Below are 24552 nucleotides of genomic sequence, written 5' to 3'. Positions count from 1 at the left end.
TATTTTAAACAAAGCATGGTTTTAGGAGATGTTTCAGTTAGCAGAAACCCAGACCTAACAATCTACCTCCGACAGGCAACAGAAGCACTTGGAGCATATTACTTTGGGAATTACCCAGAGATTACCCTGTCTTAGAAAAGCCTTTACCAAGAATGATCCTCAGAGCTTGAAATGTGTTGTTTAACGCTGTTATGTGCAACACGATTAAAAGCATTTATCACCAATGTGACTGATTGTGCCTTGTGAATTGATTTGAATGTAAAACAATATGCTGATTAGAACATACTAATGCACATTTAAACAAGATAAACACTGACATCTGCAATATTCTTTTGATTTTGAGCATAACTTTGTAAAAAGCCAGTACTATCGAAAGAGAAGTTGATGGTAATTTGAACAGCACACCAGGAGCATTTTCTGTGTGGTCCTATATCTTAAACAGACTTTAGAACCGTTGAGCTACTACCAGGCTTTCAAATGGCATAAGACTTTCAGAAGGGTTATAGTTTAAATCTGCTTCTTAGAATGGCATATACCACAAACAAGATCATCAAAGTAATCCAAGTGTTTGCCAAATTCCAGTGGGTAAGGACAATGCCAGAATGAGGTGGACAGTACACCGATGGAACAATATGTAAAATAAAAAGATACCTGTTAGCTTACATCTCCCTCGGATGAATATTCACTGAATGTCTCTGTCTACAAATGGTATCCTATAACATTTTTTTTTGCAAGAGGTGTCTCTCTTTTTTATTCATGCGTATCTAAATGTGGCATTGTGAGAATGAGCAGGCAACGATACCCACAAAAACCGCTTACTTACCTCTCGCGACAATGCCCTCCTGGTGTCACTTGGAGGATCGGCCACCCCGTACCTGGAAAGGAAGAAAGCAAAGGGTTAAACCGTATGGCCTGGGACTACCTAACCCCTCCCCGCCCTTATCCAACCTTATTAAATGACATGAGAGGAATTTCTTTGGAAGCGGGGGTCGTACAACGCCCAGCCGTATTTATTAAACATAAAATTAAAACAAAAATTGAAATAAACAATTATTTACATGAGTATGCAGAAAACATTTTTCCATGACATTGATTACAATTGATAAATACAGATGTCAGATGGCTAACCTTAACATAATTCTAGTACAAGGTATTTCCTATCTGAATCTAGCATATTATCCATAATCATACAGCATTTACTTTTCAGGGTATCCTATTTGGGCCTACGGCAAGGTCACTAACTGGTGTCAGATCGTTATCAATTCACCACACCCCCACGTCAGAGTGCGCATGCGCAGAGGGCCTATTTACCGTGAGGGAACTCCCCCCCCCAGTTAACTCTGTGCGCTCTATTAACTCCATTACAGGGGGCCCTTGCATCTCTGCGCTGTTTACTGGCATCATTGTGCACGTGCGGGGTGGCCAATCAGTCTAGAGAAAGTGTGTCTCCCCCCTCCTCCACACCCATCTAACCAACCGGCTGTAACTGCCACTGGAGTTCTAGGAGAGACCACTTGTCCCTCCCCTTGGGTGACCCCATTCAAGAATGGCGCCGCCCTCTAAGGACCTTAAATTTACTACTCACCAATCATAACCTTACTCCCACAGGCCAGCATAGTTGACTGACTATCTGCCCCCCCCCCCCTACAATCCCTCACTGAAAGGTCATGCCCTGTCCTTAAAATTCCCTAGCCAAGCCACTATGGGCCAGATGTAGGTAAGTATATTTTACCGTTTCATAAATACCGAATTTTACCGATTCGGTATTTATGAATCGGTAAAATAGAAGGGGGGAGATTTAGGAAGAATCGGTAATTGAATTACCGATTCTGTAAGAATCGGTATTTACCGAATCGGTAAATACCGATTCGGTAATGCCCATTGATTCCTATGGGCATTGAAGCCCATAGGAATCAATGGCCATTACCGAATCGGTATTTACCGATTCGGTAAATACCGAAAGTTGCAAGGGTGCAGGGGGTGTCACTTTGACACCCTCTAGCACCCCGATTTCAGGCATGTGTGACATGTGGCACACAGACATGCCCTAAGGGCATGTCTGTCTGTCACATGCCATAGGTGTGCATGCACACATGTGCATGCACACCTGGAATCGGTATTTTACCACCCAATTGGATTGGGTGGTAAAATACCGATTCGGTAAGGCCTGTGGGACTCAGAAGAGTCCCACCTACATCTCAACATTACTCAATCGGTAAAAATACCGATTCAGTATTTTACCGATTCGGTAAATTTACCGAATCTGTAAATTTACCGAATCGGTAAAATATGCCCCCTACATGCCAATTACTAAATACCGGTCGGTAACGGCCGAAATCGTCCGTTACCGACCGGTATTTCGGCACCTACATCTGGCCCTACATTCTCTAACAGGATTTCATTCCCTACCCTAGTCAGGTGGACCCCGTCTTTTAGGAAGCCAGGCTCTCCCCTTATACACCCGTGTGCGATCGTCTGTAGTTGAGGAGACCTTAACAATTTCCCCATTTTAATGTTGATCCTCCTTACTGAGCGATTCAACGCTTTTACAGAATCTCCCCCCTCCATTTAAATCTGGGTACCATCTGGGACCATACTATGGTGCACCCCTTGCATGCCTTAGCTGGCCAACCCACTTCTGAAGTTAGGTCTTCCATCAGGCCCCTTCTACCTAGGTTTACTAGATCGTTCCTACCCAAGTGTAGGATAACTATGCTGGGTGGAGCTGAAATTACATCCTAAATCCGGCCTGTCCAACTCTGTGTTTGTAATTTCCTGAAAGAAAAACGGCATTCAAACGCCTTACATACGAGTGACCAATGACCCAAACAACATGTGGTCGTGTGTCCTGTGGATGTGCCCGTCTTGGTATTGAATCTTGCTGCTGGTACTCTACCGCCAGTTTCCCCCCCTGCGTGACAGGTTTGAGAAACTAAAATGCAAGCAGAGATGGAACATGCATCAGTACAAGTGTGAATGGCCACATTCACAGCATGTGTAGCCGCACATAGCACTTATAACAATTGGAGGACCACCTCCCAATCCTTTTCACACTATTGCTGTGCAAACCTCTAGCTGTTGCTTCAGTGGCAGCCCCTATTCTGAACAAGTGCATTCCAAAGCACCTAGGATCCAAACCTGCCCTGTTTATTGCCATGTCCATGACCCTTTTAAACTGGAACCTGGTGAGCGGGGTCCCATCCGCATGTTTTAGCAATGCTCCTACTATTGTGCTATTCCTCTGTCGCAGGAATGTTTCTAGCTGAGTCACGGGGCAGCAAGGATTATCATGTGAGCGGTGAAGTACTATCCCGTCGCCGCGGGCTTCCTGATCTGTTTTGGATTTTTTAACAGATATTAGTAAAGTGTCGCCCTGCAGTTTTACATGTTCAAGCTGCCGTCCCCCTTGTACATCCAGTTTATTCTGCACCACCAACTCCCCTATCCTAAAGGCTCCATAGAAAGCCAATGAAAAGGCGGCTCTGAATAGCAATGCCTCCCCTGTAGAGATGCAGATGCCATCCAGAGCTGTCAGTGGAGGTTTTAGCAGATCTATCCCAATTTGGCGTTTTGTGTCTGGTGCGGATCCCTGGAGGCATTGCCACCCTTTCAGGGCCTTCTTAACAATGAAACTATTGGTAGGATCCCCCTTGCTCTTAATTTGCGCGAAGAAAGAGATTGCTGCCACATGTCGCCTGGCTGCCATCGCTGCGCATCCTTCCTTATTCAATGTATCTAAATACCGCAGGAATGCCCCTGTGTCATGCCAGCTTTCAACCCAATTCCCCCCCAAAAAAGCGCAGTAATCCCAAAACGCCCCTTCATAGACGTTCCTGGTCTTGGGAGCTAGGCTAGCTGCCACGAGGTTCTGTAGTTGGGGGCACCAATCTGCCAAAGTACTTCTGGGAAGAATGTTGGGGTTGCCTCCGCAGAGGGTAGGTGTTCCTTGAAAACCTGCATCTTGAAGCAAGAGAGTGCATCAGCTTTCATAAATAACAACACTATCTCCTTCATTAGGAGGAGGATCATTTAGTTGTGCCACTAATTCCTGTGGGACCTGATTGGCGGCTGCAGGGGCACCTGATGGGACCGCACCCTGTGGGGCCACCCCTACAGGGACCATTGGGACCGGTGTAGGGATACCTGGGACAGGTGTAGAGACCACTGGGACAGGTGTCTGGACCACTGGGACAGGTATCGGGACCACTGGGACAGGTGTGAGGACCACTGAGACAGGTGCAGGGACCCCCGGGATAGGTGTGGGGACACCCGGGACAAATGTAGGGACCGCCGGGACAGGTGACACTCCACCTTGTGGGACACTCCCCACAGGGACCACTAGGACTGGGACCCCAGAGGGACCCTCCCCCGAAGGAACCGTACTTGATGAAGCGTTTGGCAGAATCTTTACTTTCTTGGGTCTAGCCTGCCTGGGAGGGGGGTCTAATTCCCCTCTGGGTTTGGGAGGCACTATGGTGCGCTTCGGTCTCTCAACCGCCCTACCCTGACTCTCAACCCTCTCTCTGAGGTCTGCCAAGCTCTGCCCCTTCTTATCAACCTTTACCCATCTTCTATCCACGGTCACCATCTTACGCATCATTGCTTCCATCATGTACTCCATGCAGGAGCGCTTCTCGACACATTTTTCCTTGCTGGCCATAACCCCTGATCCGTCTCGCAGGGTTACTTATAAAATGCTAACAAATAACACAGCGTACACAATGCTATCCACACTTAAGTAATCACTCCTGTTGAGAGAGACCCCACAATATTCCACAGGCCTGGTACTTCGTCCAGGTCCTTACCTTAGTTTGTTGGAGGCACGCAAACTGGCCGTAAGCACCACGCAACTGGAGTTGCGCCACACCCGCCAGCTAACCTGGGGGTAGGCGAGTTATCTCAAGCCCGTGCGGCCCACAGAAGCAGTGAAATGCAGGCCTGTCTGCGTCCTGTTTAAGCGATAACAATAGCCCTTGTGCTGGCTCGGTGCCCTACCGCGATGAGTCACCTTGTCTGCACTCTATAATGAAAAGCAGATTATTAGTTAACTGACAAAACATGCATCCGTGTCTTTCTGTATACTCTTGGAAAGTTACAAAATTGCATTAAATTCAATTCCATACAGTATGTCTAAGGTGTTTGATGTGGGTGTGCTGATATTAGCTACTCCACCCATGCACACCTGGCCCCCGGGCAGCACACAATAGCACCCTTTTCTTAGCTCAATGCTCTTTTCCGTTTAAGAAACAGGATGTATACCACAATAACCCACTGGCCCCAAATGTGTTCTGTTTGTAACAACCACTAAACCATTTAAACAATGCCCCCCAACGACACACACTGTCCCAAAAAAAAACCCTGCCATCTGGTTGTTACTTTATCAGCACTCTATAACAGTGCTCATGTGTTTGCAGACTTAGTCACACACCAGATGCACTATCTGATGAGCTTTTTCCGCTCCTAATGTAGCTGCAGCACCCCCCTTTTAACGGCTGGAAAGCAGGCGGAAACTCCGTAGGAGGGCTTACCAAAAAGGCACAGTCTTGACGATCCTCTTTAACCCCTTCCATGCTGATGACGGCCGGGAGCCATGATGGCACACAGTGCTCGTGTGCTGATGACGGCTCCCGGCCGTCATGACCACGCCCGCGATCGGAATGTGCCGCACAGGAGCGGAATTCCGGCTGCGGGCAAGGGGTTAAATTACAGTGAACTTAAAGGTTTTGCACCAGGCAGGAGTCTAACCTAAATAGCACTCATAGGAGCCTCGCTTGATGCCACAACACTACAGACGGCCAACTTAAAAAGTTTAAGAAAGCGGGAGAAAGCTCCGTAGCAGAGGAGCTCAGTGTGTGCCTTTTCCTGCCCCCCCTCCCCCCCCCGGTACCTCAGAGAAGTTTCCCGACACACCCGACTCCCTCTCACTCTCGGTGCGATTCGGGGGCAGGTCCGGGATATCCTTGCATCATGCCACGCTACAATGTCCTAGTCATGCCGCCTGAATCGCTGTGCACCTGCAGGAGAAAAGAGAAAGAAGCCGAAACAGCAGCCGATCTCCTATGCACCGCTGCACCTCCTCTCCTCTCGCCGCGATGTCTTTCGAACTCCGACAACACAGTCCCTCGAGCCGACGTGAAACGAAAAAGAAAGAAAACTATTACAGCCTCTCTAGAGGCTGGTGAGGCAGGCCGTGGAGCGCGGATTCAAAGAGGCAGACTATAGCGCTCCCCGGCCTTTTAACCCCTTACCTGCCAGGCCGGTTCTAACCGGCCTGGCCTTTGCTCCTCTGTTGACCCGGAAGTAATTCTTATCACTTCCGGGTCACTGGGTGGCCCGGGGACCAATTGGCTCTGAGGCGCGCCTGTCACGTCAATATTGTGCGACAGGCTTGCCCACATGATAGAGGGGGGGGGGGCGGTGCGCCAGCCATACTTGTGGCCTTTCCCCTTCCCACAGACTCTTTCGTGCAGGAAGAAGTCAGGCCCACCAGTGTGACCGTCCAATCTGGAATTCGCTACCATGCGAAATGAGGAAAATCCTAAAGAAGAAGGGCAAAGCTGGGAGAAGTTGGAAGATGCTGAAACCAGCCCAAGGGAGATGACGTCAACGGTAGCAGCGAGACTGACCACGAGCACCGGAATGGGAGGCGCGGAGGTAGAGACCGAGGTTCCAGAGGTATCGAGCGACGAGTGGTGGACGCCTACAGGAGAAGCCTGCACGCCGCCGCAACTCAGGAGAGGTGCAGCATTGGTGTGACGTAAACGAGGCGGGGAGGGTGGGCAGCCTCAGAGAGAGTCGGGATAAAAGGGGAAACTAAAGCCAGAGACCTGAAGAGATTACATGAGTGGCGCTGAATACTGATTAATTAAGAGTTATCTCTTTGGCAAATGTTTTCTTTGTTTTTTTGTTGGTTTTGGGCAAACTGTTTTATGGGGCGAATATTATTGTTCCCTAAAGACACGCCATAGCTTTGACTACGCAGGCCGAAAGAATATCCCAAGCAGGATGAATGGCAAGCTATGTCATGAACATTGAAAGGGGGCTAAGAAACAACAGTATCAGACAAAAGCGGGACCTTATTTTGTGAACGCTTTAAGTCGATCAATTTAACTTTAATTTTCCTTCTGCCTTCTTTCTTTTCCCTCACGCCTGGCGTGTGTCCAGAATTCACTAAAAAGAAAAAGAAAAAGGGAAAAAGAGGGGGAGGGTAGTGTAAAGAGTGAAGGAAAACGCTAGATTCTCTTTTACCCACTATTATTAGTATTTCCACCTTCTGAAATCACCCCTCTCTAGGACTTGAGTGCCCTCCGCCTCTGTCACTCCGGTGTGGTGAAGGATGTTGTCCTAACCCCAATCATTAAAACCCAGATACATACCACTGCTTTCTTCTCTCTCCGAGCCTCCTGGGGACACCCTCCCAGAAAAGACAATCCTGGAAGAAAAGAGAAAAGAAGGAGTAACCAAGAAGACAAATAATGGACTATGAGAGATAAATCTTACCTGTCCTCCTCATTCCCTAATAAAGTAAGCAAAATTGAGAAGCATATTAAGCCTCCTCGATTCTTCTTCGGCCATCCCTCCCACAGGTATGCTTTCTTTATTTTTAATATATCGAGTCAAAACCTAAAATTGATTGAACTTGCAAATACAGACTTAGAAACTCTGACATGCCCCTTTCTAAAAAAAGAAATATGAAAGAAAATGACTCTAGCATAGCCCCATAGAGAGAAAAACCGCAGAGATAGTATGGCCCATAGCTGACCCCATTATCACGGTAACTGGACATAATATCGACTACATAATATCGAATGGACAAAATATCGACGGAAAAATATCGACATTAACAAAATATCGACTATAGGAATATCGTTGAAAAAAATATCGACTGCAAAAATGACCCAAAAATATCGAATACAAAAATATCGACTCAAAAATATCGACTAGACAAAATATCGAAATATAGTGAAAGTAAAAAATATCGAGAAAATGTTAGAAAATATTAATTTTATAAAATAATATATATATATTATATAAATAAATAGTACCTAATGTTTAGGAGCGGGTTGTGGGTTTATAGGGGAATAGGGTGGGAAGTAATTTAATAATAATTAATTAGTTAATATATGTTTGGTAATTGTTTTAATTAGATTTTAATTGGTAATTAATTAATATTAATTAGTTAATTGTTTAATTGATTAATTAGAATATAATTTAATTGATTAATTGATTATTAATAATGAATATTTTTAAAAATTAATTTGTATATGATTTTAATTGATACATTGGTTATTAATTAATAATAATTAGTGATTTATTGTATTAAGAATTAGTATATTATTTACATTTATTAATTGCTAACACATTAATTATAATTAGTTAATGATGTAATTAATATATTGCATATCATTTAAATAAATTAATTGGTAATTAATTTATAATAATGACTTAATTACATTAATTGTATACATTTAAATGTAATGTGTTAATTAATGTTGATGTTAATTAATTAATTGGAATTAAACAATATTAATTAATCTAAATTATTATTATAGCTAATGTGATAATATATTTTATAATAGTTTTTTTAAAAATATTTGTTTTTTTATATATTTATGTTTAATGTTTTGTTCATTATTATTTATAGTGTTCTGGCTTTGTTTCATAGTTTTTTTTATAGGTTAATTTTTTAGGGTTCTGGGTCATTTTTCTAGTCGTGAGTAAAGGTGTATTTAGTGGGATTTGGAAAATTTTTACGTTTGTGGGTAAATGGGTATTTTTTAGGTTGAGGGTCAGTTTTCAGTTCTTGTGTAAAGGGCTATTTGTAGAGTTCAGGGTCAGTTTTTCAGTTTGTGGGTAAAGGGGTATTTGTAGGGGTTAGGGTCAGTTTTCAGTTTGTGGGTAAAGGAGTTTTTGGGAGGTTCAGGGTTAGTTTTCAGGTTGTGGGTGTAGGGGTATTTGTAGGGTTCAGGGTCAGTTTTCAGTTTGTGGGTAAAGGGGTATTTGTAGGGTTCAGGGTCAGTTTTCAGTTTGTGGGAAAAGGAGTATTTGTAGGGTTCAGGGTCAGTTTTCAGTTTGTGGGTGAAGGGCTATTTGTAGGGTTCAGGGTCAGTTTTCAGTTTGTGGGTAAAGGGGTATTTGTAGGGTTCAGGGTCAGTTTTCAGTTTGTGGGTAAAGGGGTATTTGTAGAGTTCAGGGTCAGTTTTCAGTTTGTTGGGAAAGGAGTATTTGTAGGGTTCAGGGTCAGTTTTCAGTTTGTGGGTGTAGGGGTATTTGTAGGGTTCAGGGTCAGTTTTCAGTTTGTTGGGAAAGGAGTATTTGTAGGGTTCAGGGTCAGTTTTCAGGTTGTGGGTGTAGGGGTATTTGTAGGGTTCAGGGTCAGTTTTCAGTTTGTGGGTAAAGGGGTATTTGTAGGGTTCAGGGTCAGTTTTCTGTTGTTGGGAAAGGAGTATTTGTAGGGTTCAGGGTCAGTTTTCAGTTTGTGGGTGTAGGGGTATTTGTAGGGTTAAGGGTCAGTTTTCAGTTTGTGGGTAAAGGGGTATTTGTAGGGTTCAGGGTCAGTTTTTAGTTTGTTGGGAAAGGAGTATTTGTAAGGTTCAGGGTCAGTTTTCAGTTTGTTGGGAAAGGAGTATTTGTAGGGTTCAGGGTCAGTTTTCAGTTTGTGGGTAAAGGGGTATTTGTAGGGTTCAGGGTCAGTTTTCAGTTTGTGGGTAAAGGAGTATTTGTAGGGTTCTGGGTCAGTTTTTAGTTTGTGGGTAAAGGGGTATTTGTAGGGTTCAGGGTCAGTTTTCAGTTTGTGGGTAAAGGGGTATTTGTAGGGTTCAGGGTCAGTTTTCAGTTTGTGGGTAAAGGGGTATTTGTAGGGTTCAGGGTCAGTTTTCAGTTTGTGGGTAAGGGGTATTTGTAGGGTTCAGGGTCAGTTTTCAGTTTGTTGATAAAGGGGTATTTGTAGGGTTCTGGGTCAGTTTTGGCCTTTAGGGTGAAGGGGTCTTTTTAGTGTTTTGGGACAGTTTTGGGTATTTTAGAGTGCTGATGTATAGTTTAACTTAACAGTGATACATTAAATTTATTACACGAAAATAGCTATTATTATAACTTTACATTAGTACCCTTTATTTAGATAAAAACAATTTATGTATTAGCATGTTTCCAGACAGTAGCTATAGTGGAGTTGGAATTCTAATTATTAATTGGTTGGTGTCCAGCACCATCAGTAATATTATCAACACTGGAGTTGGATTAATAAAAATACATTGGTTAGTCTCCACCACATTTTATGGTATTACCTTGAGTGTAGTAGGAATAGTAAAATAATTTTTGCTACTGTCCTGCAGCTTCTATCATTTTAGATTGACTGGAGTAGTAACAATACATATAAAATTGGTCAGTGTGCAGCACATTTGTATACATTTGTTCATTACTGTATTTTAATAATAAAAAATAATGCAACATAGATGTTTTCAAATTAGTTTATTAAACAATTTTTAATTTTTTTATTGTGTACTACAATAAAATCAAAAACAAATATAACATCACATTTTTTTTAACTTTTATTATTCACACAATAACATCTTTACATTTATATACATGTGGTCAATGTAAAAAATTATTTGGATTACTAGATTCTTTCAGTAAATTTTACATATTCCCATCAGTCATTTACAATTTAAAGTATTTATATAGAAATACATTAAACAATGATTTGTTATATATTTCTTACATTAATATTTAATAATGTTAATATTAAATATTAATATAATAAAATATATAATACATATTTCTTTTTAACAAGTAACATGACTATTATTACATTTCTTAGGATAAATTGAAATACAAAAATAAATTTTCTTGGTGTATAATTCACACAATGTTGTTTTTACATAAAACATATAAATCGCTTTGGTTGTAAAGTTTATAATTGTATAGGGAAACAATATGTTTAATTATAATATCTTGTATTTATCAAATTGTAGTAAAGCAATTATATAATTTTGTTATAATTAGAAATAATTATATAATCTTTTTTTACTAATTAATAAAAATAATAATTATTTTATTAATTATTATTATTATTAATTAATAAACATAAACATTCATTTATTATTAACAAAAATATATACATTCACAGATAAAATAGAGACTTTTTTCAGGCCATTCTTTATATACTAAATGGTTCTACTTGTTATATTAATAACAATAAATAAGTTATATTATTTATCATTATTAATTATTCCCATAAACATTTATAATGTTTTATTAAAATTATACACAAAATTATTCATATAAATATACAGAATAACTAAATATTTACATCTTTTATTCAAAGTTTTACATAATTATTTAATATTATTAATATATAATACATATTATATATTAATTTATATTAAATATATTATTTTTTTTAAATAAAGGAAAATTGTCATGAGTATAGTGTATTAATTTGTTACATTATACATGTGTATGTATTATATATTTTATATTTCACATTGTTTATTCTATTATCCCTTTACACAAATGGGTTAAGGGGACTACTTTTTTACCGCGTAAGGTTATTGCGCTCCATTCAGGACTGGAGAAGCTCGCGGTTGGGAGTTGCTTCGCGTTGAGAGAGGTAAGGTTATTTTTAACTACAAATTATAAGTAAGTGGTCATGTTTGAGGGTGTAATCAAACTCTGTAGTGTTTTTTGGTGTATGTATTATTAGTTTAAGTAGCGTTTGGGTGAAAAGTCTCCGTTATAGATGTGTCGTGCTTTTTTTCCTTCAAGTCTAATTTTAAGTGTTCGGAAATGTCTTCTTACATGGTTAATGTTAATTGTTAGTATATTTACAAATGTGAAGGGGGTATTTGTGGGTGGCTTTCGTTATGTATGTTATTTTACAGGTTTCGGTTCCTCGCATGAAAACTACATGGAAGGAAGCGTGTTTTGTAACGGAGAAACAAATGTTTAAGTTATTATGCTTATATTTTGAATTTTATCTCCTATTTTTCGGGTTTGCCAGGACCGGTTTTTTAACTTTTTAAACCTTTTTCGGGTTTTTTGGAGGGTTTCGAATCGGATTGATACATTGATATGCGTGACCGTTTTTTTTAAATAGTGTGTATATAACTTTAAATCCTAACGTGTACACACTACTGTTTTCGGGATTTCCTGGAGCGTTTTTTTACGTTTTACAATTTATTTTCGGGTTTTTGAGGGTTATCCCATATTGGAATAGTAAGATATTGGATTGGATTGTATGGATTGATTTTTCCTTGATTGCGTCTCTCAAGTCCAAAAATTGTAAGTATTTATTTTACAATTTTGATTGGGTGGGAAATGTCGATTTCTAATGTTATGTGTATGTTATAAAAAATTATAAACATTGCATATTTGTTACAATTTTTTTTACATAACTTTTAAAAGTTTGTCAAACAAATATGTTTTATTTATAATTCATTATATATGTTTATGAGATGTGAATTTTATTAGTATTGTAAGAAGACATTCGTATATTTACTTGACATTTTTATAGAAGACTTTTTGCTATTATTGCCAGGTATTCTAAACCTCTAGTTGTAGGGTATAATGTGACTTGACTTTGAAGTAGTCGGAACATTTGTTGGGTTTGTTTAGTGAGTTTGGGCCCTATTTGTGACACTGATTGTTCCATTCTTAGTTCCTGATAGCTTTGTTCTTTTTTCAAAGCTTCAAGAAGGTTGTGGAAAGTGGGTTTGCCTCTGTTTGTAGTTGCTTGGAAAGCATTATGCCACCCTTCAACACTATTGTTGGTTTTCGCCTCTTGGTTTAAAGTACTGAGATAGACATTCCACCAAGGGATTTGGAATTTGGGCTGGCGTCGATGTCCTGATCTGTGCAACCTTCCCACCCAAGTGTCTTCAAAATAGTCTAGCAATGGTGTTAGCTTATCCTCATTCCTCTTATAATATGCGCTGTCAATTAATAAATTGTAATGTTCAGCAACATCTGTAACAGGGACGTAGGCCAGGGCTATTAACTTTTTAACTTGATAGGCAAAGGTGCTATCTGTAGAGTATAGTACACTTAAAGTAGATTTTTGGAGATGCCTCCATATACTCTGATTAAAATGATAATAGCAACCCTGGATTGCTGTGTGTGGAAATGTTCTCAAAATGCTATTTATCATAGCTAATTCGAAATCAATAATTATTTTTTCGGGAAAATAATTATTGATTTCCGTTTTGAGAACATTTAAAATTTCGGTGTAGGTTGTTTGCTGTTTGTTGGGTAGCAAACAGTAAATGAAAGGTATGTTAGAATGATGGTATAAACCGTGGATGGAATACAGTTGGTAAAAAGGTTTTGGGCAGGGTTTAAATGTTCCATCCATCATCCATTGGGGACACTGTTGGATTTTTCGTAAATTACTTGCAGTTGCAAACATAATTATTCTGTTTGTACTGCTTTCATTATCAAAAAGAATAAATTTATCTTTATTGTGTGTGATGGCCATTTCGGGGGAAATAATAATTTCTTCAAAACAAGTTGGGTTGGGTTGGGTTGTGCTAGTGAGTCGTTTGGTGCGTGCAATAGTGCGTTTCAGGGAGTCAATAGAGGGTAGTTGCCCTGAAGCATGGGCAGGGATTTTTACCAGTTCTTCTTTAAGTATTTGGGTGGTGGGTTTGTCACTTTGTGTGCTAGCACTTTTAATACTTTCTAAGGCATCTCTAATTTCAATTTCGGTGACATTTGGGGGATGATTATGTTCTCTAGTAAATAGCACATTAGTTTCCTCGGTAGTGGCCCTCCCATAACATTTGTTGGAGTAGTATTTTGTACACTTCCAAAAAACCTTTCTACCACTTTGTCTCTCCTGATTATACACATAACCCATGTAGCATAATAGCAATTTATTTTTCTGAGACATGACAAATTCTGCACCTTCAGTCATTTTGATTTACTTGTTCTAGGAAAGAGTAGAAAGAAACAAAATCAGTACACATTTTTTTACTTATGTGGTGCTAACATCATTAGTGATGCATTTATACTTACAGTTAATCAAAGTAGTAGTCACAGAAGCAGAAATGTCTTTTGAATGATGGTCTTGTATGTATGTCTTTATTTGCTGTTGGTATGAAAATATAGAAAAACAACGTTAATGTTTATATATAACAAACGTATTTCCTACTCAAAAGCAGTTGTCATTTTTGTCCACTAGTGCATTTGATGTAAGCATTACATATACTTACTTGTTTAAATAGTAGAATAGTAGTAATTGGTGGAGTTCATCAATTTAGTACAGGTATGATCTGTAGAGTAGATAGAAGAAATAAAAGCAAAATATTATAATTTTAATACTGAACCGTTTGGAAATGTAACAGATTTAAACGTATACTAACTTCTACATATGTCGTTTTATTTGTTGTAGGTAGAATAGCTGTATGATGTATTCAGAATATCTGTAGAGGAAATATAAAATAGATAAGATGTTGTTAAGAACATAGACTGTGTTATTTTCGGCAGTTTTAGAGAAATGATAAATATACTTACATTTTTTACAAGGCTATTCTTCTATATTGGTATATTTTGTGTAGGATGTTTTCATATGATATGTAGAATAGATGTATGATGTTTTCTGAATATCTGTAGAGGCAATTCAAAATAAATAACATGGTGTTAAGAATATAGTTAGCGTTTTTTGTGCCCACATTTTAGCAAATAACAATTATACTTACATTTTTCTGAAGGGTATTCTTGTGTTTTGCTATAGTTGATCTTGGATCTTTCAAATGATCTATAGGGAAGATGTAAAAAGCAAGATATGTTGTTTAAAAATGTGCATTAATGAAATTTGCCGTTTTATAACAAACACATCTATACTTACATGTGTAATTAGTGTAGTTTTATCGTTTTTGCTGTAGAAATAGCACAATTTCTGTATATCTGTAAATATAATGTTAATGAAAAATAAATACTTTTGTAAATTAGTGTTTAAAAAAAGCAGTTGCTGTGTAACAGAGAATTATTATATACTTACTATCTGATTTTGCACATGAAGAAATATGACCATGTAATAGGAATTGTGTTGGAGTAGTTTCTATCAGAAAAGTAGGAAGACATGAAAATAAAATAAGTGTAAGACTTAAGAGATGTAAGGAAAATAGTGCACTTCTAATTTAGTTTTCTACAAAAATGCTGTGTTACTTACTTGATTAATTAGCTAGTAAGCTGGATCTTTAAAGATGTTTATTCTGCAACAAAATCTTCAAAGTGTTGGCATCTACTTTCCAGAGAGGTAGCAGCAACAAATGGTAGAATGCATGTAGCCCTTTTATAGTATATGTGTTATGTGTGCTTTGATTTGATTGGTTGTAGGATGTAAGGAAGCATAGTATAGGCTAGTTTGAATTTTTTTAAGTTAATTGGAGTGTTTGTTGATGTGAGAATGGTGGTATGTGGTTGTTCCCGCATTAAAGCAGGTTCGTGTTTAAATGAAATATATTTATATGTCAAAATAAGTAATGAAAATGTTAGTTAAATGCAAAGAATAATAGAAAATGATAAAATGCATGTAATAGAATGTATAGTAAATGTGGTTTAATAGTAATTTTATGTAAGAAACAGGTATTATATGTGAAACGTTTTTTTTAGTGAGAAATGACTTTTATTGATGATAAAGATGGTATTTTAGAAAGAAAAGTGTGCAAACATGAACTCGATATTTTTTTTTTAACGATATTGTGGTAGTCTATATTTTTGTAGTCGATATTTTTGTAGTGTTAGGGCTAATTTCATGTCCAACGATATAATTGTAGTCGATATTTTTTTAAGCGATATTTATGTATTCGATATAGTTAGTACTCGATATTTTTTACTCGATATTTTTGTAGTTTGTGTAATAGGTATAGTAAGTCGATATTTTTGTCGTCGATAATTTGTCAACGATATTTTGGTAAGTCGATAATGTGTCCGTCGATAATATTTCAGTGATCCCATTATCACAAAGGACACAGCGTCTGCAGTGGCTTAACCCCTTCCATGCTGATGACAGAACGGTTCCGTCATCAGCATCGGTTGAGCTGTGCTGATGACGGAACCGTTCCGTCATGACTCCGCCCGCGCAAGGCGGAGTCAGCACAGGCGGAAAATACGCCCCGCACGCAAGGGGTTAAGAATGAAAGGGATCAAGATGTGAGTCTGGCCGGAGTAGATGGTGAGTCACATGTGAATCTATGAAATATACAAAAGCAGAACAGAAGTTACAGATATGCAACTTGTTTAATCTCCAGCACTGCACCTTTTATAGGCTCACATGCTTGAAGTAGAATACTTATCATACCATACTATATTAGGTAGGGGGAAGCAGGCTCTCCTGAGCTAAAGATTTTGCGCAGAACAGCTTGTCCTATCAAAGAATCTGCTGCTGCATCCGTAACCAGGCTGTCATGGTTGATAAATGAATGCCTCAAATCCAGGTTGCAGCTCAACAGGTGTTGTGTAAAGGCACTCTTGCATAAACGGCTTCCGAAGAGGAAACACCTTTGGTTGTGTGCCATCACTCTTCCTCTCACAGGCCTGTTTGCCTTTTTTGTGGCAGAACACAATTCAAGCTGATAGCCTTGTCGACAGTCCTTTCTTAGAGAAGGGACGGCTAATTCCAGGCTAGTGGAAGAACTAAGAAATCAAGTCAGATTGTCTCAGGCTTTAAAATGGCACACGTCCAAAAAGTGTAGAGCACTTTCAACAATGGAGATAGGGCATCAAAAGAAGGAACAGAGAACCTCTCGCGCATTAAGAGGGAAGTCCGAAGGTACTTCTGCCATAAATTTGGATTTGTATGCATTACCACTAAGGGGAAGGAAAACAAAGGCAGCCATGGAAAAAATGTCCAACGCAGCTGCACAGTGCAGAAGGTGGTGACTAAAAAGGGGCAATGAGGACATGGTTGTATGATGGTAGCCCATGCTGCTCTGAAACCAGCCCTCTACCTTTGAGCCAATCAGGAAAATGCCAAAATCATGCAATAACTGCTCAAGCCCTGGGGAGCACAAGAGTGCCTGGCTCCAAGAAGGCTGCACCTGTGTGAGGCTCCTTGTGTTGGGGACGGAATCTGGCAACATCCACCAATCAATCTGATTTGTACAGCGTGACTGCATCACCCATGAGGTTTTCGGGTGCATTCGTTCATCACAGGGCGACTCCCAGAGAGGCGACGGTGTAAGGGCCCCTCAGGATAGCACTAAAGGCAGGCTACAGTTGCGGAGTGCTGATCAACAACGTTTGGCTCAAATTAACCTGACCTGGACTGCTGGCTTGCATTCACTAAGATGGGAGCAATCACGCCTTGGGATCAGTATACCTAAGCTGCTTGTGAAGTGAGCTCCACGTGGATCGGTTGGCCCCTAGCAAAATTGTAGTAAGTGGGCTAGCAGGGGAGGTGGCTGAGGAACAGATCTCTGCTTGGATGCTTGCAATAAGTGAATGCGGTGCCTGGCGGAGGAGGCCTGGGCTGGCACTGCTTCTGCGGAGCTGGGGTGCCGGGGTGGCACATGTCTGGTGCCACTAAAGGGGTCTGTCCCACCCTTCACAGGTGAGCTTAGATTGCCGTCCCCTTGCTGAGCCTGCATGTGAAATGCCATCATAACGGTGGCTACTGGTGTTGGCTGAGGCTTTATGGACTGGGGGACTGGCAGAAAAGAGCATACCTGCCACATGCCTCAAGACACTCACCAGCCCCCTTCCTGGTCAGGCGCGAGTTTCCGGCTGTGGACACCAGCAAAAAGGACACTGGTAAGATGACACAGGAATCGTGGGGTTCCCCACAATGGGCTCCACTCTTTGCAGATTGATCAGGATTGACATTGCTGGGACTGGCCACACAAATGACCAGAGCACAATGCACCACCATGGGTAAAGGTGACCACAAACAGGCCAAACTGCAGTTCGACGCAAAGAACAACAAAAGCAACCTGTTGAAGGGTTTGGGTGCCCTGAGGGTGGCTGGCGCTGTAGATGAGGACCCTGACATTAAATCACTCCTGTTACATATGCAAAAGAACCTCACCTCAATAGGCAAACTAGACATGCTAACTGCCAGAACGGACAAGATCTCTTCTAAACTAATCAGACACAAACAACAAATTGTGGATGCTGAGGCCTGATTTTCAACACTACAGGATAGAATGGCGATAGTGCCAAGCTCCTCAACATGACATAAGTACTAAAATGCCATACAGGCAAAGAACGTGGAGCTGGAGGCTAGGTCTCGCTACAATAACCTCCGACTAGTAGGTCTGCTGGAGTACATCAATACTAAGAAGATGGAGGAGTAAAAAAATCTCTTTTTAAGTCTCTATTTTAAGTAGACGGCATTTCACCCCTTTTTGTTGTGGAAAGGGCACGTCCCTCCCTGGATCCAGGACCCCTCTAGGAGCTCCAATGCAATATATAATAGCAAGGCTTTTCAATTCCAAAGACCACAACACTGTTCTCCAGTTGGCGAGAAAGCAGTGCAACATTAGCCACGAGGGTAATTCCCTCTTTAACTTCTGAAACTTCAGCATAGCGTCCAGGAGGTGAGGCATGAGTACCTGCCACTGACGTGCTAACTCCAGCGAGCCAGCAGCCCCTATGCCATTATTTACCTGCAAAGCTGAAGAGTTGCACTGAAACAAGCCACACTTTTCCCAAGACCTGAACAGCGCAGCCTCTTTCGCAACATGCATTATCTCTGAGAGTGGTGCAGCAACCTCTGCAAACACACCTGGACATAATGATAACCTGAGCGAGGTGCAATAGATCCTCCGGCAGAGCAAGGGTATCTATTAATTCTGTGTTGAAGGTGAAAGCACTACATGGGGGCCAGCTGATATACTATAATATAAACTGGGAGGGTTCTATCAGATGATCCCCTGGGCACATATTGCTAAACTGTACTGCTTATCACCAGAGGACTGGTGTCGATCCCTAACACTGGTTAATGACCTTCTTGTTGCCTGTTCCTTTCACCACAGACCCCACCCCGGCAAACGCCCCTTGTACAAGGCGTTGAACTGACAATCTGATTTGCCCTGAGGAAAAACCCCTTACCAGTTCATATTACAATAACTGTGTGCGAGGGTGCTTGCACCATGTTGGTGCTCTAAAGGTGGGTGGGATAGGAAGAGGTTCACTGGCAGGTTGGGGTGGCTAGTGTGGATGGGGTGGGATTCTGGGGTAAATCATAGCTATATGCAGATACTTATATTTCTTATAAAGAGCAATTAACACAACTTCCAGGGCAGCCAAAGAGACACAGGGCAAGGACCTGCATTCTTATGAGGTGACACAGCTCGTTCAGACTGTAACTACACCCTGGCAGCCATGACTAGAGGTAGAGTAGCACACCTGCATCTCCTCATATTGAATGCCCAGGGCCTTAACAACCCCTGGAAAATCAGACAGGTACTTGCATACTAGACAGACACCAGATAGATGTGGCTCTCCTCTGGGAGACACATCTGATGGCCGACCGTACCTCCCACTTTGCATCAAAATGGCATGGCTACAAAGCACTTGAGACATGCTCCTCCTACGTCAGGGGCACAATCCTCCATTTAGGCATGGCATTCCCTTTCAGCTACTCTACGAGCTTAATGATCCTCATGGGAGATTCAAACTGATCAGGTCATAATTTATGGGAAGCACATCCTGCTTCGGAACTCTTATGGCCCCAACATCAGCAATACAAACTTTGTCAAACAGATCTGGTACAAGTGCACTCCACTGTCTCCGCAACATATACTATGGGGCGGAGACTTTAAGCTAGTAATGGACCGACAAGATGATTGTTGAATTCTCGGATTCCACTCACACCTTAAGGATGCAACAGTACTGGCAGCTGCCATGGATCCAGGAAAAAAGTCAATATATGGCCTGAGATACCTGGGCTAAGAAGGAGATGCATATCTCCACTGCTCATGCCACATGGGTCCGAAAAAACTACTGGCTAAGTACGAAAGAAGCACGCACGAGGGTTAATCAAGTGGCACATCTACCTTGTACACTGTTAGACCTCACCAAAATCAAACTCATCTTAGAACTGCCTGCCATTGCTCACAGTGCTTTCTCTTGGAAACTATCCCCACTGTACCTTCTCAATAATGTTTTCAAAGAGGAAGTACAGACCAAAATCCTGAACTTCCTCCAGACAAATGAGGGCTCATTGGACTCGTGGTCTCAGTCGGCACAACTTCAGATGCCCTGAAGGCCTACTTGCAAGGAATATGCATCGCCAAACAATACAGAGTTCGTAAAACCTTGTGCGCTCAACTAGATACACTAAGAACTGAAGATGTTAGAGAACCAACTATCACAGCGCTCAGACTCAAAGGGATTGGCTAGGCTGTGTACCAAACTAGACACATTTACCACTCTTACTGATCAAGAGCATATACATAATAACCATTATCTCGGGCCAGGGCATAGATAGAGCAAGACTAAGCAAGCTAGCTGAACTGGCACAGTTGGCAAGGCACCCACGTCTTGGTGGTTCACACAAATAATTTCAGCAGTTACCAGCCTCAGTAAGACAGCCAACTCAAGAGAGTCAACGAAAAAATATAACAATACTCAAAATGTGTTCTTACACAACACAAAGAAGACCAAGTCCTCTGTGTTCCTTTAACAAGACACTTACTCTGTCTTTGTTTTATTGTACTTATAGTTTTTATGTTCTTTGCTTCCAAATGGCATACTGTCTAGCCTGTTACTTCAGCAACAGTGCCTGTACTAATTCTAAAAATAATTCAAAAGTCTGGTCTCACCAATTTGAAAGCTTCTTATACGAATAAGATGGCTGTCAAACATTTCTTTGCCCATGTGTAGAGTGTGGAGGATTCTTTGTAGTTATCAACTTGTTATTTACGTCCACATGGCTACCGTGCAGAATTAAAGCCATATATTGTGATACCTTTTTCTGTTGCCAAGATCAACAAAAGTCTGTTCATTTCCTTTTAGCTACTTAATGAGCACATCCAGCCTGTGCTTCACGTGTGCTCTATCTACTCTAAGTAGGTGTGACGTCTATTTCAATATTTTATTGATTGATTGATTGATTGAAATGGGTAAGGACCAGCGGATAGATCTGTGGAACCTTGTTCCTTAGCTAACAACTGGGCTTCGATCTTTTCAGTGGTGGTTCCGCCCAATGCCTAGTGACTCTTCGGAGGCAGGAAGCACTGTCAGAACTGGGGTCCAGATTATTTTTGTACAAGGAGGATTGTGTGGTTGCCTTCAGGGCAATAGTATACGTGGACAGGCCCCCGAAGCATTCCTGCTCTCAAGTGTAGGACATTGTAACTGTGGCATCAAGTGGCCCAATTCATCCATATCCAAGATGGGGGCTGCTACGGTATGCGAAGACAATGCTTGACGATCTCTGAAAGTTCGTCCAGGTTGTTTCTGGTGGAGTGGGGGTAAAAGACTGACATCTGCATCAGCACATCACCAAGCAAGTGTGCGTCTTATTTTAAAATGTACAACCCTCATATAAAAAAAAAACATGTTAGGGAGGTGCTTCTCCCAAGACCAGTCGGTCTCATGTAATATATGTCTGTAGCAGAGCTGCGTGTTTATGGAAAGATGTAATGGAAAGCACGTCCTCAGTAATGGTAATTTTTGTACCTTCATTGCCTTGATTTATGTCACGTGTATTTGTGAGTTGTTATGTACGGGACAAACTCCAATAAACATAAATAAATAAGCATTTTCTCTTGTCAAAAGATGTTGTGCGATCCAAAGTGTATAGCCACCGAACAGACAGGTTATCTTCATCTACTCTTTTATATTTTAGGAAAGAAAGTTAAACTTCCAGAGTTTTCCAGCTACCTTTACTTTCTCTTCTGTCCAACCCTGATCTACAGGGACAGCTACCCCAGGTAAGCAGATAGTGCTCAAGATTAAATAAGCTGTTAAACTATTTCACACAAGTTCTCTTTATCATCAGAGAACTTTTTTGGGGAAAGTGATATGTGGAGCAGTAACATACCCTTCCATCACTGATTACAAACACACTAAAACTAAGGCCCACACAAAATATTGATAGCCTATTGAACAAACACTCTTGGACTCGTTGAGCTCCCAACACCTGTTCACTTGATGATGCAAAGTTTCAGATCTATGTGGAGGATGACGTGTCAGTCATTTTCTTTAAGGCCAATATTTCCATGTCTATTCCAAAACATTCAAAAGTGAATATCAATCTTGATCAAACATGGGCGCTAACGATTGCAAAGTTGCTCGATTTACATATTTATTTTTTTGAAAAGTTTTATATAGCTCTGGCTAGACCCAGAGGTATCAGAGTGCTTTACATGAGGATCAGCAGTTACAGGTTACATCAATTAAATTCAAAGAATCATGGAGGGAGGAGGAGCGAAGGAAACACAACTGGGAAACGAGATAAACAATGTCAGATGACCGGCTGGGTAGGTGACGGCTGATGGGGTGAAACCAGGACAAGACTCCTCTATAGCTGCATGTGACAGCTCCACTGGGCATCGGCTAAGGTTGCTCGTGCACCGAGGTAAGTACAAACAGTTTTGGTATCCGCCCAGAGTTACAAGTGACATAGTTACATCAATTAAATCAATGAATCATGGAGGGAGGAGGAGGGGGAGGGAAGGAAACACAACGGGGAAACAAGGAAAACAAAGTCAGATGACCAGCTGGAAAGGTGACGGCCGAGGGGGTGAAACCAGGGCCAGACTCCTCTATAGCTGCTTATGACAGCTCCAACAGGCATCGGCCAAGGTTGCTCGTGCACCGAGGTTGGTATCCGCCCAGGGGGCATCGTCAAAGGTGTTCGACATAGGTGTGTGACACTGCATTGTACAGGAACACTGGCAGAATATATGGGTTTGATGTTATACATATGTAGGCATACATATTAACAATGCATATTTGAGCAACCCATGGTAGGAGACCATTTTGCAGCAATAACACGCAGAAGTACTGTTGTAAATAGAAGCCTGGAGCCGGGTATGATTTAGGTTGCTTTATTAAAGTTAGTCAAGTCTTCAAGATGTTGATAATAAGATATAAAGAAGACCCACCAGGAGTGACCAGGTTGCCACTCAGCCTGCCTGGTTCTAACTGCCAGTTGTCACCAGGCTAAGTCCCAAACACTCCATGATGTCACCAAAGGTTCTAGTGGTGACATCATGTGAATGACAATGAAATCCCACAGGCAGAAAAGAGACAGGCTAAATACAACAGGTACATTTTCTACATAGAATCTAAAATGACTGTTTTAGAAAGCACTAGACAGATTGCAGTTTCTCGACTGGGTCAAAATATAAGACATGCCAACGACCCTGTGTTTCATAACGCTGCAGAGTGTGCTAGCTAAAATGTTTATAACTGATCACGTTGTAACTGATCACTGCCACCATAGTTTGCCACTTTGCAGATGACCAGTGTAAGGAAATTGGTGGTCTCAAATCACAGCCAGTGAATTCCAGTATCACCAAAAACAGCATCTGCATTAATTGGACATCCTTGGTGGGAGTCCCAGCTGCACTCTATGCTCCACAGTGGATGTGATGCATGTTGGTGCGCAGCGTATCAGGAGTCTTACCCTGCTGGGTAAGAAGTTCACACCATATTTCAAATCATACCAGAAGTTCAGATGTTAATGCACATTTTAAATACAATTCACTTATGCAGGGTATCACGTTAGCTTCTGACTGCATGCAGTCCTTCGGAAACACCAACTCTCAGTCATCAGTGTCTTTATTAAATTCGTAAACACTGAATATCTCCTCTCGTGTGGTGGACCCCAAAACAATTCACAAATGGAGAGATAGAAGTTTGTTTCAATTACGATTTGCGAAATTCAACGTCTGTATTGTTAATAACGTTGGCACTTTACAATGAATGAGCATGACTTCCTCGAGTCACATCTTTTTATCAGATTCCGTACAGAATGGTCATGGGAAAGAACGGCTGTAGGTGGTGATCCAAAAGCAGCAATCACCATTTTAAATTTCTTTAATTTGTTCTGGAGCAGCTCATTGAAATATATGCATGTATAAGACATTGGAAATAAATTCAATATACATACACCATAAAAAACACTGTAAAATCTGTGTGGCTAAGTTATCAACGTAAATGACTGGCAGACCTATTGGAGGGGGCCCCAAAAATAAAGGAAGTTGGTTCTTCCTGCATTGTCAAGAATCTTTGTATTTGTTTTCATTCAAGTAAGTGTGGGGATTGCTCACTGTAAGAAATTATCATATTGTGTGCCCACAGTTGTGTCACTCTCTATTTCCATCTCCAACACTATGAGCCGCGGGTCTGGTTCTACCGCCTTACTTATCATCTGTTTGTGCAATATGGTCCTTAACCTCATCCAGCAACACCTGCAAGGTGGATATTTTGTTTACAATAAGTTAGATTTTTGCTGATCTCACATTAGTGAACTGTCTTTGATTTGTGTGTCAACCAACTCTTTGCACTCTTTTTCAACTCTGCCTATCCTTTCAGAGCCATGGACTTTGGTCTGAATAGAGTCAGTTTGTCTTTTCTAGCTTCTGCCTATTCTCCGTTGGA

General features: G+C 41.0%; 1 protein-coding gene across 1 annotated transcript in view; it reads left to right on the top strand.

Annotated features, from left to right (window-relative positions):
- SOAT2 (sterol O-acyltransferase 2) overlaps window positions 1-24552 on the top strand; it is a 461869-nt gene that overhangs the window by 266005 nt on the left and 171312 nt on the right. The window contains exon 8 of the mRNA XM_086965618.1: window positions 21791-21875. Coding sequence (XP_086821744.1) covers window positions 21791-21875 — 85 coding nt within the window. The remainder of the gene's footprint in view (window positions 1-21790; window positions 21876-24552) is intronic.

Source organism: Lissotriton vulgaris, chromosome 1_1 (assembly GCF_964263255.1).
Source record: "Lissotriton vulgaris chromosome 1_1, aLisVul1.2, whole genome shotgun sequence".
NCBI classification, from domain to species: Eukaryota; Metazoa; Chordata; class Amphibia; order Caudata; family Salamandridae; genus Lissotriton; species Lissotriton vulgaris.
Note: the sequence above shows the minus strand (reverse complement) of the source record. Positions and strands in the feature narration are given on the sequence as shown.